General features: G+C 36.7%; 1 protein-coding gene across 1 annotated transcript in view; it reads right to left on the minus strand.

Moving 5' to 3' along the window:
- Window positions 1-559: 559 nt before the first annotated feature.
- MTMR9 (myotubularin related protein 9) overlaps window positions 560-19,230 on the minus strand; it is a 46,546-nt gene continuing 27,875 nt past the window's right edge. The window contains 4 exon segments of the mRNA XM_020975710.2: window positions 560-5,253; window positions 6,148-6,299; window positions 11,897-12,117; window positions 14,630-14,771. Of these exon segments, the coding sequence (XP_020831369.1) occupies window positions 5,090-5,253; window positions 6,148-6,299; window positions 11,897-12,117; window positions 14,630-14,771 (679 nt within the window). The 3' untranslated portion in view covers window positions 560-5,089.

The raw sequence follows: 19,230 nt of genomic DNA on the forward strand, positions 1-19,230 counted from the left end.
TGAATTATAGGCAGCTATTCTGAAGACTTGCTGCAGTAAGCTTTCTGAAAACATTTAATGTTTTTTGTTTTTTTGGGGGGGCAATCAGGGTTAAGTGACTTGCCCAGTCACAGCCAGTAAGGCTGGATTCTAATCAGGTCTTCTTGATTCCAGGGCAGGTGTTCTATCCACTGCACCACCTACCTCACCCCAGATGTTTAATTTTAATCTCAAAACTTAAGGAATAAGAATGGAACAGGCTGAAAGTAGATGAAAAGGAAAACTCAACTGCAGGAATTAAAATAATACATATATTTAAATACAGGCAGATTTTAATTCAAATATTTTCTACCAAATTTTTGAAAAAAACTAATGTCAGCTGGCAGCTTAATTTTCTGGCATCTGATCAGATTTAAATTTTATTAATAGTTATCTAGAGAAACTTAACACTAGACGTGGCGTAGCTCCCCTTTGTAGTGGAAGAAAAACACCATACACAAAACAAGGCACCAACAATAACACAAACACTTGAGATGACACAATTTCTTTCAAGTCAATAAAACCACGCTTGACGAAATAGTTGACAAGATGATTTAGGATGGAAATACATCTACCATCTATTTTGCATTATTTAATGACCATGACTTGAACATTACAAAGAATATTAAAATGTTACACACATTTACAAAAGTGGAGAGTATCTTTCCCCAACAGTAAAAGACAGATGCACTGTAGAGGAACCTGTGTGTTAACAGCACTCCAAGGATTAGCAAAAGATACATTACAGACACTGTTATGTTATATGGTGCGACTTTATTTTATGGGACATGAATAGTAACAGTGCACTTGAACCCAAGAGTCACATTCAAATATATCAAGAGTACAATCCAAATACCTGGCTAATGAGGAAATATATTTAAAGTAAATTGTGCAAGTACAACATTTTTATTATAAATGGCATTAGGTGTACAAGGATTCTAAGCAATGAGGTCTAGCACGTACTTGTGTTGAGCAATAATTCTGCCAGGATGCATACAGCTTGAACCAGAAGTATGTGTTGTTATGGCTAGACAGACACAGGCCTTACTACACTGAGGAACTGGGTTGCTTCAAATCTCCACATACCATTCTTTGGATTTGCAAAGAGTCAAACATATGACTTTTGTTCATTCTAAAAGCCCATCAGAAATCACTTCTCAGGATAGTATAGAATTTGTAGTGAATACCATTTTCCTCCACACAGAGAAAAAGAAACTAAATATTTCATAATTGTTTAGTTCCGAGGGAGGGATGGTTCTATTTCCTAAATAGGAACTTACAGTAATGAATATAGAGTTCAAGAACCTGAAATGTTTCAAAAGACTATTTTTGGGTCATGTGGGCTGGTATGTACCTTATGAAGACTGCAAGGCCTTACTCATGAGAACAGGGAGAAAAGAGTTTTTTATGAAGGAAGAGAAAAATGATAAGACTATGAATACCAGTTTTTTATTAGTTCAGTTATACTGAGGGCAAAACCAGTCTTCCCACTATTTGATATTTGATAAGATGGAGAATTACATAAAAACATGACTAAGGAAATATCTTGAAAAACCAGCTATTAGCAAAAGTAGACAAAATCACTATAGGTGTGCCTCAAGTGGACAAAGGAAAAAGGAAAAAAAAAACAAACCAAATCTGAGTGATCTCAACACAAAGGGCTCAGACAGTTCAGATGTGCTGAGTGGCCTATTACTTGTCACAGGCCTCATGTTGCCAGAGCAAGGGACAAACTGTTTTAACAACAAGTAGCTCACTTTTGGTCCAAAAGAGAGTGAGAATGAGTCCAGTCTGCTAGATAAGGAATAAGCATTTTGCTTCCTTGTAGCACTCGATTAAATTAAGGACTTATTCAACTCTTCCTTAAATGGTTTCATGGGCATTTATGTGACAAAATAGAGACTGTTACTCTTTACTTCCAAATTCCATCACATTTCATCACTTAAACTGAAGTCGCTTGAGACCCATATATTCTTATTAATCCAAACCTCAGATTTCAAAGATTTACTATAAAAGAAATCTCCCCAATGTGAGCTTATAAACAAATATAAAGACTAGCACTGTTCATCTAAATTACTTTTAAAACTTTAAGAATGAACTGAATTTAGAAGTTATTTAATATCGCTAATTTTTAATCTGGCAACAAAGCTTACAGTTTCTGCATGACTGCCTCAAATGGATTCTGTGAAGGCAAAAAGCTCATTTTGACACACAAATATTATATATGATGGCTTTTGCCATGAAAAAATTTTTAGTTCTAGCTTAGTCAACCCTATGTTTTCCAAATCTATATAATTATCTGCTAATTACAAATGACAATAATGGATTCAGTAATGTCATAGAGAAGTTTTCTCTCTTGGAAAATCATAAGGAAAAAAGTTGATTAAAAAAAAATCAGGATTTGCAGAACCTACTAACTGGGTAATAGTGATTATACAAGTAGAACTTATTCAGGTCGAGGAGCGGGACAAGTTAACTACCCTAAACTTAGGTTAAAGGATTCTTTTTGTGTACTACTGGAAGATAGTGGCCACACATTTGCTTTTATGTCCCTTTCATATGCTTTTAAACACAACTAAAAATATAAACCAGCACCTCCAATATAGATGACTAATGAGGGTGTCCCTTACACATGAAAACACCTCGTGTGATTATCAGCCTAGATGAGAAACAGGGGGCCTTGTTAAGGCTTTTCTCTAAAAAGTCTTAAAAAAAACCAAACCCATTAACATCTCACAAGAACATTCTAACAGGTTCAACCCTTTTGCTTCTTCTTTTAATCAAGTCAGAGGTAATTTATTATTTTATAGTATTTTTTCACATAGCTGGAAGACACTTCAATTGGTTCTAACTTGCCCTAAATTGCTCTCACATTGATATTTCTATCTGCAAACGTGTACTACAATGCACAAATCATACAACAGCATAACAATCCTCATATGCTAGCACCTATTTTCAGGAAGAGAAAGAAGGAGATTTTATGTTCCTTACTATTACAGAACTCTGGCTCAGACATTCTTTACACTTGCTCACCAGGGATGATGATAAGCCATGCTCCTATCACTTCAACCTAGTAATAAAGAGCCCCTATATCTGCCTATGTAGTTCCTGTGGACCACATCTTGTGTTAACCATTTTTAAGGAGTCACTAAGAAATCTTCTGATGGTCTGCCTTATACATCCTAAGTGAATTGGAGGTGAAAAAAGTCTTCCACTTTGAAAGAAAAAGTTAGTTTTAGATGTATTTGGAAAGTAGCAGCTCATTCTCAGGACTCACGAAAAGTTTTCCTCCTGTCTCTGCCTTCCAAACTTCATATACATACACATACATGCTGTACATAACTAGCTCTAGTCTATTTATGTACAGATCTCAATTCCCTTCCTTGCCATAGTCTTTTAATGAGGCCTATTATGCCCCAAGGTTCACAGCTACAGCCAGAGAAGCCAGCCATTCTAAAATATCTATAAGGGACTTCTCAATAAAGACAGTTTTTCAAATTACTGCTAACCAGCCAGGGGAAGGAATAAAAAGAGTAGAAACTTTCAAAGTGGTAGGATAACATTTTTAGATGACGTGGGGAGAAGCAGCATGTATTTGCCAGTTTCTAGGGCCACTGTACTCACATATTTACATTCAGGAATGGAGAGCAAAAAGTTTATCCTTTTCCATAACATACAGTAGCACTATATTGGGTTATGTTTCAGCACTCTACACTAAAATGATTATATGTATAGGTGTTATAATGAGTTGGTATTAAAGCCTAATCTTTCACAGTGTATTCTTAAAAACTAATAAGGACCAATAATTTTGCTAAACAAAATTAACATTGAAAAAACTTGGCAACAAATTTTCTAGAACTGACCTGAAGAAAAAACTGAAACAAGAATAAAAAGTCATGCTTTCATGTAACATTTGAAAATCTTTTAATCTAAGTTTCTGAAATTTAAAATGTGGTACTACATCACAATAACATAGTTTGTTCTTCCTTAAATCACATTTGTCTAACATAGAACATGGATAAGTTAGCATAGTCAAGACAAAAATGCACTGTGATAAAAAAAAAAATCACAAAAAAGTTGTAACTTCAGTATTAGTCAAGTCTTATTCTTAAAAAAAAAAAAAAGGCAAAAACCAGTGCAATGAGAACATCAGACAAGGGCAGTGCATCTCTGGTTAAAGTTAACCATTTTTTTACAATGTAAATTATGACCTCTTCCAAACGATATTTTTCCTTTCTGGCCCTCATATGTTATGTTCACTTCTAGAAAATATGGTCAAGAAACTTAAAAACAACAAAAAATGTCAATATTGCACATTCTTCCAACTCTGATTTAGTGTTCACTCTTCAACAAATTTAACTCTTAAGAGAACTCCCATCAGACTATCTGGCTTCTCTTTCAAAGGCAACTGTCCTATAACAATGAAATGATGACATTACTGTATTTATCATCTTTCCTTTCTTGATAAACTGAACGTAGAATAAATTTAGCTTTGTCATTCTGAATTATGCCAAAAAGAAGGTGCAAACCCATTTTACTAAACAAACGCCATTTGAAAAAATGCATTAAACAAAAAATGCCTTGATTTGCCACTTCAGGTTTGAGAACCCATGTTTTTGCATACAGAAGTCTGATACCAATGCCAAAAACCAAGGTAGGAAAAAAAAAAGCCAGATAATATTTTAATTAGATGGCCTTTTGTCATTGCTCACAACTGGCCATCCATATAAGATTTAAATTAAAAAGGATAAGCTTAAGTTTACACTTAAGTGTAAGTTGTCTATAATATGAATGGCATCAAACATGCCACCACTTTAATGCCAACTAAAATGACTATCACCCTCCTCTTTTCCCCAAAGTGAAGCAGCCTAAGAGGCTTTATTTAAGGTAAATAATGGTTGTAGACTTCGTCAGTGAAGTGTTGAGAAATCTATTACATCAGATCAGTCCCACCATTTAAACATATTCCAAGCTTCAGTGTCAAGATGAACCATAGGAAAAAAGGAGAAGGAGACTAAGGGGAAGGAAAGAGATGGAAAAGGCTCCAACAGTAAGGCCATAAGGGGATATCTTAGGGGCTTTCTTGTATCCCATCTTCTGTTTCCAGCTCTGCCAATTGCCTTCTAAGGGTATTTACTTTTGCCTGTAATTCCTTGTTATATTCAATGATATTAATCATTTCTTCGTAGGCTTCATCTAGATACTTAGAGGATCTGTTCCATCGTAGGAATACACCTATTGAAACCAGAAGGGGGAAAGAAACAATGAACTAACATTACATTTATGGAATAATAGGAATGACAAATACCTAATCTTCCTCCTCTACATAGGTTTATACCTCGATAATCCCAAAGAGAGGATTATCTAATTGTTCATTAAAGAGCTACAGATAAGGTCACTATAATTTCCCATGTTATATGGCAGTGACTGACAAGGATTCATCATGAACACTCAGATATATCATTGGTCTAAAGCATTCTTCTATAAATGCCTAGTGTTAAATGGCTGTGGCACATGCAAACTGCACAAATTGTTATGAAACTACATAAAAAAATTTTCAAGTATAGGTAGTATTTCACTTTTGATATTAACTAAAACAGTAATATTTTTTGTGCTTTTTTATACATTTGTATAGCATTTACAGTTTACAAAGTACTGTGCATATATTTCATTTGATCTCCACAGTAACCTTATTAAGTAGGCATTATCAGCTCCATTATGTAAATAAACTTGAGTCGGAGAAATTGAATGACTTGCCCACATGGCTAGGGCTAGAAATAGAAACCAATGTCATCTGACCACTCTATCTTTCTACCTGTGGAGAATATCCAAGTCAAATGGACACTTATCAATTAAGCTATTATAGGCTCAAACTCCATGTAGGCCAGTTTATTTTGATCTTCCACATAGCCACAGACTATTCCTCTAACTAATCTGTGCTATGTGCCACAAGCCTGGGTATTACAGGCACAGAGTTAGCCAAGGGATGCATATAAGCAGAGAACCTACTAAAAAAAACTTTAGGTCTAGTTGATCACGTCACCATTCTCAAATCAAAAGATGACACAATAAAAAAGAGAGCATATCTGACTAGGAATAAAATAGATTTGAAAAATAAGAACAATTTACCTTCCCATAACTGAAGACTTTGTGGAGCAACTGAAGGCCAGATGACAAGGCTATTGGCTTCAAAAAGAGGATTAATGAACTTGCTCAGTTCACTGGGTCTGTTGACCCAGGACCACAGAGACATGGTTTTCTGCTGTAGTTTCAATTTACACCTGATAAAGAAAGAAAATCACTGCTGACCAAGTGAAAATGTGCAATTTAAATAATTTTATTTAATGGGCCTTTCATGTAATGTTGGGACAAATCCGCTCTGTGCAAGCTAAGACATATAAACTGAGCCACTAAACTTTCGAGGAAATTCCTGTAGAATGTTATTCCCTAGTAAATTAAAAGAACTCAGTTTGAATTAACACAGAGATACTGGTTTATAAGCAACTTCTTTTGGCAGGCAGACTAAAAGTACATTCAAAGGTAGGTCATGTTGAGGATTCTACTTAAACCCATTCAAAGAACTTTGCTCCCTTTATCTCTTCACTAGGGTTAGGGCAGCATAAAAAATTTAAATTGTTGAGTAACGAGAAACTTCCAATATTTCCCGTTGCTAAGAATCTTGAAACTTAAGGACAAGGCAGTACATATTACATGAAAATATAGTCAAACCTCACTTCCGTAATTGTAATACTGCAAGATTCTTAATTACCCAAGAAAAGTTCAATTATGTTCACTATTCTCTATTTATGAAGAAGGCAAAGTAGCTTACTATTATTTTGGGAAGGTTTTACAAACATGAAAGGCCCTTGCTTAATTCTAAAAATAACCATAAAAACAAGCTGCCATAATACTTTTTTATTCCCTGGTTAGCCTGAGATTTTACTGTAAAGTGGCCTTTGCATGGTTAGTTTTTAAACACTGTGGACAATAACTAAACACTATACTAGAGCTAAACAGGTAGCAAATACATAATTCTGAGTTATGAGAATGCTATGTGGTCACTAACCATTTAAATTCTTACATGCTTAGGTTTCTCCATTCTATATTTGAGTGGCATGACAAAGGTAGCCTACATAATAGTAAAGACCAAAATAAATTAGACAGAGTCCAAGATCTTAAACATGATTAATCAAGAAATACAGAGAGAGGCCTTCCCACTCTCAGATTTTCAACTGTTGGTTTTAAATATTTGCCACACTAACTTGTGTACTGACCCCTTGACCTATGAGGAGTATGTCTGTACCCTTATATTTTTACATTCCGTAGGACAAAAGTTATAACCACCAATGCCATCGTGGCTTCTTCCATCAAAATGCAGTAGACAGCTGTTTGGGTAGTAGAAAATAAGAACAGCTAAACAACCAGCAGTTTAGTCTTGGCTTTGCCACTAACTAGCAAATTATATAATTTCTATGGGCTTCAGTTTCTTCTTCTGTAAAATTAATGAGTCTGATTAGATGATCTCTAAGGTCTTCCAGATCTAATATTCTATGGTTTCTAACTAAGGTGTGGCAGAAGTGGCAGCAGAGAGGAAGAACTGAGAAGGGGGAAAAGAAAATAAGAGTAGGTCAAATACCTCACAGGAAAGAGTCCTGACCCCAAGGGCAAGGCAGCCAATTAGCTACATCTCCAAAGGGTCTCAGACTGTATTTTCTTTTTTTAGGGAATATGCAGGGTCCCCAGCTCAGCTCCCAATTCTCTGCTACTCAGGGTCATGGAAATTCCAAGAACAAGCTAGAACCAACTTCCTGCTCCTAAATGCAGTGGACTAGTGTTATTTTATATGGGTCTCAATAATGGCTTCACTTTCTCCCAAAATTTGGCTTACACAGACAAAAAAATCTGATTTTGGCTCCTTGGGATATGGAAGGCAGTTTCCAAATTATGAGAAAAACAAACAAGTGAAATACTGGGGAGGGTAAATGTTGCCATTCTTGTAAGTTTTCAGCTTCATATATAATATCATTACGAATGGGAAACTGGAGTCTTAACAAAGTAGCCAGGGTCACTAAGGGCAAAATGAAATAGCCCATAAGGTCTACTTGGAATGGAACATGATAGATAATATACTGCTGTCAACAATTTATCCAATCCGCCTCTTGGACTTAGCAAGGCTTTTTAAACTAACATGTTTTTCAAAACACAGTATTATTTAATGGTATTCTTAAAAAAATTCAAAGTATTCTATTTAAAATAACGATAAGAACAACAACAAAAAAAGATGTTCAGTTGTAATGGAAGTCCAGAATGGAGGATTATTGGCTGCAAAATAGAATTTCAGGTGCTTCCTTGGAGGCAATTGACAGGATTTTCTCATTTTATAATTTCTCTCCATCTAGTCTATCTACTCCTGGGGAGCTGGCCCCTTGTTCTTTTGCTGTTGTTCAGTCACGTCCTACTCTTGGTGACCCCATTTGGGGTTTTCTTGGCAAAGATACCAAAGTGGTTTGCCATTTCTTTTTCCAGGTCATTTTACAGATGAGGAAACAGAGGCAAACAGGGTTAAGTGATTTGCCCAGGGTCACACAGCTAGTAAGAGTCTGAGGCCAAATTTGCTCAGTTAGATGAGTCTTCGTGACTTCAGGTTCTGCTTTATCCACTACGCCACCTAGCTGCCCCATCCCCTTGTTAAGGAAAAGCCTAATTTAAAAAATTCGGGGCAGCTAGGTGGCAAAGTAGATAAAGCTCAGGCCTTGGAGTCAGGAGGACCTGAGTTCAAATCTGGCCTTAGACGCTTGACACTCAACTAGCTGTGTGACCCTGGGCAAGTCACTTAATCCCTGATTGCCTCACCAAAAAAAGAAAAAGAAAATTCAGCTTCCTTGTAGGTCTGGGGTTTTGGTTCTTGAGTCTTAATTTCTCCTTGTCCACAGAGGTTTCTCAATCTGCTGGGGTGTCCACTTTTGCCATCCCTTACCCTGCCTCTATCACTAACTACTTCTACTCCCTGACCATATATTTTATACTTACTGTCCTCTGGTAAAAGGTGTCTGCTCTAAAAATCATGAGTCTAAGGACAGTAACTTCATCCCAGTCATCCATCTGTACTTCTGAGAAAAACAAACTCAACAGCTGAAGGAAAAGACTCATACCCCTGCCCTCCAACATTTATTGTATATAAATGACAAAACATATGGAAAATATTCCAAAATGGACTTTTATACAGGTTTCTTAGCTATTACACCACATTTTTTGTTTAGTAGACTTTGCTGCATTCATACCAGCAAAGCCATTCTAACATAACAATGTCATTTAGTCAACAATCATTTATTATGCACCCCCACTGTATCAGAAACTGTGCTAAGCACTGGCAATATAAAGGCAAAAACAAAAGTCTCTGCTCTCAGTGGGCTGACATTTTATTATCCTGTTCACTTTAAAGGACGAAACTGAGGCTCAAGAAGTGATAGATTAGCGGCTGGGCTCTCTCACAAAAACACGGAATGTCAGCGTTGGAAGGCACCATAAAGATAATCCTTCATCTTAGAGTAGAAAACGTGCCCAGGGAGACGCAGGGGCTTGCTCCACAGTGCAACATAATTAGTACTAGAATGACTAAGAATCTTCATCATTCCCTAGATATGAGATCCCAAGCAAATTATTTTACCTCCCCAGGCTTCAGTGTCCTTTGTAAAATAAGTGCACTGGATTAAATGCTCTCTAAGGTTACATCTGTCACTAAAACTCTGTATTTCTAATATAAGGTGCTGGTATGACATGAAGACAATCCTGTTATATGGAATTAGGTGTTATAATGACATTCATTAAAACATGACTATGTTTTAATACTAACAGTTTAATACTAACAGTTCCAACAGTAATCCCTTACTACCATGAATGAAGGCAACGATTCCTAGAAAATCAACTTGAAATGGAAAACGGGTAGCTAGCCCTACTTCATTAATTTAAAAAATTGTGCCTAGCACAGTGATTGGCACACAGTAGGCACTTCATAAATGCTTTTCTCTTCCCTCACCTCTATGACCTAAGGAAAGTTTTACAAAATATTAGTTCTGAGTCATTAATGCATGTTAGCTCCACTACCCCCCATATAAAATTTTGAACTAGTTCTTTAACATGCCTAAAAACAAACCAGTCTTGTCCTACTTCCACAGTACCATTAAGAGAAACCTGGGAATAAAACACCTGTAGCAGCCACTTATATGGAATGTGAACATGTTCAAACACTAAGGGGTCATTCTTGCTAAATCAAGCACATAAAGAAAGAACTTGTAGATTCAGTAGCAATTCATTATACCAAGTATCTAAAGAGACCATAAAACCTTTCTGCTGAAGTCATCAAATGGTTCTAAGGTTTGCACTAAAACTGGATTAAGAGAGCTAGATCTATGAAAGGAAAATCATAACTAAAGAATTTGTCAATACAGTTCTCGACAAATAAATACGCATTATCATCTGTTTGTAGGTAAAGACAAAATTTTTTAAAAGGTTTTTTAAAAGACAAAATTGCTTTGTATTGATACAATTAAATGGAAATAGCTATCAAAAAACATATTACATTTTGCCTTTAGACAAACTCAGGCAACCTGAGGATCACATTTACTGAGAAGGTCAATTTGGAGCTATGGAAACAACAGATACTTTGGAGTCAGACGACTTAAGTTCAAGGCCTGGCTTGGGCAATTACTAGTTGTATGACTTTGGATAAGCGTGTTAAACTCTCTTGGCTTCAGTTTCTTCTTCTACAAAATGGGAATATCACAGTGCTATTATCAGAAAAGTACTCTTTGTTTGTTTTTCTTTATTTTATTTTTATTTTATTTTTTTTAATATAAATTTATTTATTTTTAGCTTTCAACATTCACTCCCACAAGTTTTTGAATTCCAAATTTATACCCCATCTCCCCCCTCCTCCCACCCTAAGATGGCATGCATTCTGAATATCCCTTCCCCTAGTCTGTCCTCTCTTCTATCTCCCTCCCCTTCTCTTATCCCCTGCCCTTTCTATTTTCCTGTAGGGCAGGATAGACTTCTGTACCCCAAGAAAAGTACTTTGTAAATCATAAAATGATACATAAAGGTTAGTATTATCATAAGAAATTTCTCTATATAATACTTGTAAAGATCATTCTACTGTGCATCTTCTAAACAAATCTATGGATTTAGTAGTTGTTAGGCTTGTGAAATGGGATAGTAGCTATGGTGGTGTCCAATATATTAACAGACTTGTTCTGCTTGGCCCAAGAGTCCAGAAAAAAAAGAGCAAAAAAGAGCACTGGTTTGAAATTTTTTTTTTTAGGTAATTGGGGTTAAGTGACTTGCCCAAGGTCACACCACTAGTTAAGTGTCAAGTGTTTGGTCTGAGGCCACATTTGAACTCAGGTCTTCCTGACTTCAGGGCCGGTGCTCTTTCCACTGCGCCACCTAGCTGCCCCCACTGGTGTGAAATTTTGAAGTAAATTTTGCCTTGATGTAAGGAGAAATTTCTTAATAATCAGAGTTATCTAAAAGTGGAAAAAGCTCACTAGATAGGAGGTACCTTCCAATTCTGAGGGTCTGACTATGTGAGGCCAATCTTCAAAAATGGCACTGCTGGAGAACTCAAGAATTCAAACCCACTCATGGGATCCCACTCGGTGTGTCTGCCAATTAAAGCAATATACACTCCCATAGAACATGTCATTTTTGTGTTCTAGGTTGCAGCATGTTTTGTAACAAATAATTTATGTATAGGATAATTACTTGAATTCACAGTGATAACTTGAAAACAAAAAGGAGACAGAAGTTAGTCTTTATACCTCGGGGACTACAAAGCATTTAAGATGGGCTGCTGCCATGAACAGAGATGTGTGCTTACCTTTCACTTTCATTGTTGCCCAAGAACGTCCCAAACTGTGAGGCATAAGAGTGCTCAAAGAGCAAGATGAGGAAGTGTTCGTTAAATTCAAAGGAACAAGGGAACTGGCGCAGGATTTGCCACACGCAGTCTAAGAAAAGAAAAAATACAGGTGCTTCCCACTTCTGCTTACTGTTGGAATAGGCCGACTGAGCACAGCGCTGCTGGAAGGGGTGGCCTGCCTAGAAGTAAAGAATAATGCAAAGCCCCACAGTGAGAACATTAGAGTACAGTTGTTACTGTCACATCTGTCACAGCTGTGATGAGATGCCTGTTAATAACACACAGGGCAACCTCGAAGGGGAAACCTTTTCAGAAAGGTTCTTTAAATGAGAAAGCCCACCTCCTTAGCAGAGACTACATTGCTGATAAAAAGCCCCCAACTGTCTGTTGTATAGGTAAAGCGATTCTTCTTGACAGAGGGTTGGGGGCATCAGATTTTGTCAATTTCTTAGTTTAAAACTGATGTTTCCCCCCAACCATCCAAAATCAAAAAGGATGCCCTTCAAACACCTCCCAACCATCCCAAATCAAGGAAGTGTTGGAAGATGCTGTCATCTACAATAAATTCAATGGAAAAGTAGCACATCCCATTACAATAAACTGCCACAAGTAGGTTTGAAGTACTTTTTATGAGAACACGTTTAAAACACTAGCTAGGGGGTTATTACCCAAAGGCAAATGAATGCAGAAGGCCTTGTTCTTAGTCTACCATTATGTTTCAAATTCCCAGAATTATAAAACTCAAGAGATAAAAGGAGAAAAAGACTATTACCCTTATAGGTAAAAGAAAAAAATGACTGCCATCTCTCTTTTCTATTTCCTTCCATGGAAGGCCAGCTATAAGTTCCACTTTTCCTTAGACACTCTAAGTTTCAGGTCATTTCTGATAACCAAATTTGTCACTATGGCTAAGGAATAAACTCAAGTTCACGAAGAGGTGTGGCCAGATTATTTTAGTTTGGTTTCAGAGTGGGACCATATATCAAATAGCAAAATTGTGGGAGTTGTTTTCCCATTCGTCCAAAGCAGCCTATCTGCTTCCAAGGAACCATGATGTTCTGGATAGTTAATGTGAGCCAGGAGTCTGTGAAAAAAATAATATCCCCCCCCCCCCAAATACTAAATATGAAATGATGCATGCAACGTTGCCAAGTGCTGCATTTTTTTAAAACATGAAAAGAGAATTATTTTATTCTGTTCAGCTCCAACATTTTTCCAAACCTCTTTATCCAGAGGATATCCCATACTCTCAAGACCAACACTCAAAAGAGCCCATTACAAAGTATCGTGTGGCCTATCTGCAAAACAGTGGTCTGGAGAAATAATCAGAAGAACCTGCCACCTACTGTCCAAAGTGAGTAACTGAAACGATACATTCTAGTCATTGCACAGAATCAATAATGTCCAAGTTCTGCTTTTTACCCTCATCATCAGAACCTAAGCAGACTGGTCTGTCAACTAGTCAAACTCTTACACATCAAAGCAATACATATCACAAACTATTAAAGTTTGGGGTTTTAGATCACATTAGTTGACCTAAAGCAAACAGAAATAACTTCTATTAATTCTTGGGATTTCTAACTATTAAGATCATACCTGAATCACAGAGTAAATAGATGGCTACACAATGCTTCTGGAGCATTGCAAAAGAGAAAGAGGGGGATGGGGGGGAAGAGGAAAGATAATATAATAACATAACAAAGGTCAGTGTCAAGAACATGAATGGCATTTACAACAGCATTAAGAACACTATAATAAGGGTTAGTTATAATTATAAATGATTAATTTCTCTCCAAAGAAATTCTAGTTTTATAGCATCTTTTCATGTTTTTTCACAGCATTAACTCTAAAGGTAAGGTCATCACTGTCATGTTATAGTATGAGATTGGGGTTTTTTTTGCATAATAAATTAAAATAACACTCTTTTTGGAACATCTTTTCAGAATATAATATTCAATTTGTGATTAAAATGTAAGAATTTGTAAAAAAAAAAAAAGCTTTCTAGGGAATTAATAGCTAGGGTTTATGACCCAAAGGCCAATTAATGCAGAGGGCTTTGTTCAAATAAAATGGAGAAATTCAGAGGGATAAGTTTGGATATGTCGCCATGTAGGTAGAAATACTGAGCAGGCACTTAGAAATATGGAGATGAGAGTTCAAGAGAGATTAGGGCGAGATATATAGACCAGGGAATCATCTGTATAGCTATAATAAAGAACTCCAAAGGAAAGTGAGAAAGAGCAGTCCGACAGGGAGAATCCTACCTATCTTAAGATGTCCAGCTCAAGCAATAGCCTTCCTTCTGTCTCCACCCTAAGTCCAAAGTGCGTAAAGTCTTTCTGCTTAATTTCTATAGTATTCTGCTATTCATGTACACTTCACCTTATTAGTCAAACTGCAGTAAAACAGGGACAGTCATGTATTTCTTTGTCCCACACAGTGCCTTCTATATAAACATTCTATTATTTGTTAGTTTGGATTTATTCATTCAATAGGCATTAAGGTAAAGGAATTATCTGTCAAGGAATAAAATAGAAAACTTGTTTTTCATCTAAAATGTTGCAGTGATGTATACGGTAACTGTGACAGCTACTATAAAAAGAAGAAACCAATACATAAGGATAATTCTTTTTGAATAGATGATACAGATACTTCTGGCAATTTCTATTAGAATCAAATAATGTTTCTTACCTGTAGCCACTCTCTCTCTACAAGAGCCTCAAAACCACGGATGGTCCTACATCTTGGTTCTAAGATGATCTGGGCCAAGGAGGTAACCTGAAGCGTGGAATCAGTTCCCTCTGTTCCATGAATCAATACCGATGCTCCTTCCCTGATAGGAAAATCCAGAGCACAAATGGGATACTCCCGACATGTTCAATGAACTCTGTTAACAATAAACATTTATTGAGTACAAATAACTTGTAAGACAATGTATACTTCTCCACAGCCCAGCAGGTTCTCAGTCTTAATAAGATTGATAAAATACATCTGAGATTTTTCTCAAGATGGAACATGGAAGGGAAGGAAGGAAGTAGGGGGGAAAATACAGAACAAGTTTCCAAAAATTCACAAATCATGGCCTCTTTGGTGATTAAATTTCACAGACACCACCCCCCCTTTCAATTTTCATACTGAATTTCTCTTCCTTGCTAAAGTTAGTGGTATTTGAATTTTTATAGTAGGTCCTTATTATTCCTTTCCCTTCTTTAAAAGGACATCACCAGGCCTTGGTTTTCTACCTCTGAAATATACCCTCAAATTCTTTTTCTGTATTTCCCTTTTGTTCTTGACCCCGATTTCACCTTTTGGCATAGCAGATAAGACAATGGCTTTGGAGCCAGAGGACCTATGGTTCCATGATTCTAGACTCTGGGCACATGATATCTGCTCTCTGGTCATAGTTTCCTCATCTTTCAAATGTGAAGGAATTGGATTAGATGATCTCTTAAGGTCCCTTCCAGTTCAAAATCCTAGGAGCCTTCTAACTCCATACCTGCCATATTTATTATGATGCATCTTTAGACATTTCCAAAATTTACTTTGGAAAATATTTTACAACTCACATTTCTATAGCTTTTTAAGGCTTTCAAAGTACCTTCCTCACACAATGCTTGTGAGGAAGTTGTACAAGTATTATGATTCCCATTTTACAGATAAGGAAACTACACTTCAGAGCCTGAGGCTACAAATGCCAATATGCCATCTTTAATTTAATTCAATTATAGTCAAGTGTGTATTTATACATTAGTAATGAATTATATGTCTAGATTTAGTTACATATCACAAATGAAATTCACCAAGGGAGCCAAAATATGGCATTGATGAATTGTTTTTCAATTCTATATTTTTAGTATGAAATAACCAGTAAGATGAAAGACAAAAGTAATCTTTTTTTAAAACTAATTTCTGCATTTGCTAACTCATTATAAGTACAGTTTTTTTAAAGGACATACTATATAATGAAAGACAAATTTGTTTCATGTCATTTCTATTAATTTCTAGGCAGTCATTTCATTTACATATTTGTCACATTTTCCACTGCTAACATTCAATTCCATCTAATTACTACCATCAACAAATTAAATAATTCCATACCTGCAATTTAAAAGCAGAAATAAATGGCTCCATATACATAAAGACTCCACTTATCATTTTGTCTCAACTCTACTAATACTGAATTTTAGTGCTTAGCTTTATTTTCATATTTTCCTGAGTACATTTTTCCCTAAAAAGGAAATTAACTATTTGTATAACAATTTTTTCTCTCTAAAATATGAATATTTCCTAACTTGACAGTATTCACTTTGTGATTTCAAAAGCATTATCTTTTGAGATTTTTTAAAAAATTAATTTATTTTTAGTTTTCAACATTCACTTCCATAAGCTTTTTGAGTTTTACATTTTCTCCCCCTCCCCAAGATGGCATGCAATCTGATACAAGCTCTACATATACATTCTTATTAAACATATTTTCACATTAGTCAAGTTGTAAAGAAGAATTAGAACAAATGGGAAGAACCACGAGAAAGAAGAAACAAAACAAAACAGAGGGGTAAAAAAAAGAGCAAATAGTATGCTTCGATCTGCATTCAGACTGGCATAGTTCTTTCTCTGGATGTGAATAGCATTTTCCATCATGAATCTGCTGGAGTTGTCTTAAATCCTCGTATTGCTGAGAAGAGCTAAGTCTATCAGAGTTAGTCATCACACAATGTGTCTGTTACTGTGCACAATGTTTTCCTAGTTCTTCTCACTTCACTCAGCATCAGTTCATGTAAATCTTTCCAGACTTTTCTGAAGTCCACCTGCTCATCATTTCTTATAGCACAATAGCATTCCATTACATTCACATACCACAACTTGTTTAGCCATTCCCCAATTGATAGGTATCCATTCAATTTCTAATTATCAACCACCACAAAAAGAGCTGCTATAAATATTTTTGTATAAGTGGTTCTTTCCCCCATTTTTATGATCTCTTTGGGATACAGACCTAGAAGTTGTATTGCTGGGTCAAAGGGATCTTTTGAGATTTTCAAAGAAATGTAGAGAAAGGTGCCATTCCAGCATCATGGTGGTAATGATTACTTTTATTTGAGAAGATGTTTCCATTTTGAGAATTACAGACTTTCACAGTGGTTTCTACTAATCAACCACTAAGTCTTTTATCTCAATTGTCATTAATTGGAAGCTGTAATTTCACTTCACATTAACAGTTGTTTCTGCTTCTTCCCCTACCTGACTTTTTGTAACTTGGCTTCTTACCTACTTACTCAACTGAAATGGCTCTCTTCAAAGTTACCAGTGTTTTCTTCAATGCCAAACCTCATGGTGTCTTCTCAGCCCTAATCATTCTCCATCTATCTGCTGATGACCCTCTCTCCTCTTGTATTCTGTCTCCTCTCTAGATTCTCATGACATTACTCTCTCCTGGTTTTCTTCCTACTTACTGGTCTACTCCCCCCCAATACCCTTTATTGGTTCATCATTCATATCATTCCTCTAACTGTACTCCCCAAGATTCTATCCTAGACCCTCTTCTCTCTCTATGATCTGTCTCAGAAACTTCAGCAGCTCCCATGGATCTAATTAATTTTTTCTAGGCAAATGATTCCCAGATCGATAGATACGTGTAGCCTAAGTCTCTCCCCAAGCTTCAGCTCCACATTACCAACTGCCTACTGCACATTTCAAACTGTATATCCTGGAGACATCAGAAATTCAAAACATCCAAAATGGAACAGATTGTCTCCCCACCAAACCATTCTCCTCTTCAAATTCCCCTGTTTATGTCAAAGGAACCACCATATTTCCAGTCTTCCAGGTCTGTAGACATGGTATCATCTGACTCCTTACTCTAACCTACATATTCAACTTGTGAGAAATGATCTCTCAGAAGTGAAGCCTCCTCAGAGGATTAACAGTTCTTATTAATAGTTCTCACAAAGGGCAGCAATTAAGAGATCACTGGTCATCTGGAGAGAGCTGTCTCAGTTAAATGATAAGGTCAGAAGCCAGATAGTATGAGGATAAGAAGAAAGTGAGAGGAGAGAAATTGGAGGCACCTGTTGTAGATGGCCTTCTCAAGGAATTTAGTTATACTGTTGAAACACATTCCCTTCTGACCTTGTCGTGCCCCCCCCCCTTTTTTAAAGCACATAGCAGAAAGAATAGCTCTACCCCCAATCTAAACTGTTTACCCTTGCAAAACTTCCCCCCTTTTTGTTGCTGGGGAAGATTTCCGTGAATAGATTGTGCCCCCTGAAGCCCAGCCAATGGAATAAGGGGAAAGGGGTTAGGGAGGAGGAGCTTGTATTACAGTATAAATAAGTCTTGCTTTCTGTAACCAACTTGTACTCCCTGGCTGGGGCACCATTAGTGTGATGAGGGGCAGTACCCTTTCTCACGGGAAAGCAATAAACTCCTTTCTGCTTTCAAGGTATCTAAGTCTTTGTCTCAATTTTGAGTAGTGGTAGTATCGGTCTCTGTCCCACACAAACTGGTTGTCAAATCTTGCATTTTCTACCTTATGACTTTTTTTTTTTTTTGCTTTTTGGTGAGGTAATCAGGGTTAAGTGACTTGCCCAGGATCACACAGCTAGTAAGTGTCAGGTGTCCTTACAACATTCTTATATCTGATTCCTTCTTTTTCTTCACACAATTACAACCTTAGTTCAAGCCCTATCACTGCTCATCTAAATTACTGCAATAGCTTCCTCGGCCCCCCTGCCTCAAGTCTCTCACCCCTCTAGTCCATCCCATACATTGCCACCAAAATCAACTTTCTTTAAATTCAGATCTGACTAAACTGCTCCCTTAACTCAGTCAATTCCAGCTGCTTCTATTGCCTCTAGGATAAAATCTAAACTATTCTGTTTAGCTTTTACCATCTTTCATGTATTGGCCCTAACTTATTTTTCCAGCTTCATGAGACATGATTCCCCTCTTCCCTCAGCAATTCCACCAGACTGGTCAGTCTGTTTCTCAAACCCGACACTGAACCTCTCCTCTCCTTACCTTTTTACTGGCCATCCCCCACACCTGGAATCTACAATATTCTCACCTTTGCCTCAGGAACTCCTCTTTTACTTCCAGATTCAGTTCAAGCACCACCTTCTAGCACTTCTTGATAGCTCCCTTTCCACTACTGCTAGTGCCCTCCAACCCAACCTACCTTGCATTTTTGTTCTCTTTATTTTTATTTTGTGTATACTTACAGAAGTACTTGTCATCCTAATAAGAATATAAGTTCCTTAAGAGCAGGGACCATTTTTTTCTTTTGTTGTTGT

The sequence above is a fragment of the Phascolarctos cinereus genome, unplaced genomic scaffold (genome assembly GCF_003287225.1).
Source record: "Phascolarctos cinereus isolate Bilbo 61053 unplaced genomic scaffold, phaCin_HiC Scaffold_2;HRSCAF=192, whole genome shotgun sequence".
In the NCBI taxonomy this organism is placed as follows: domain Eukaryota; kingdom Metazoa; phylum Chordata; class Mammalia; order Diprotodontia; family Phascolarctidae; genus Phascolarctos; species Phascolarctos cinereus.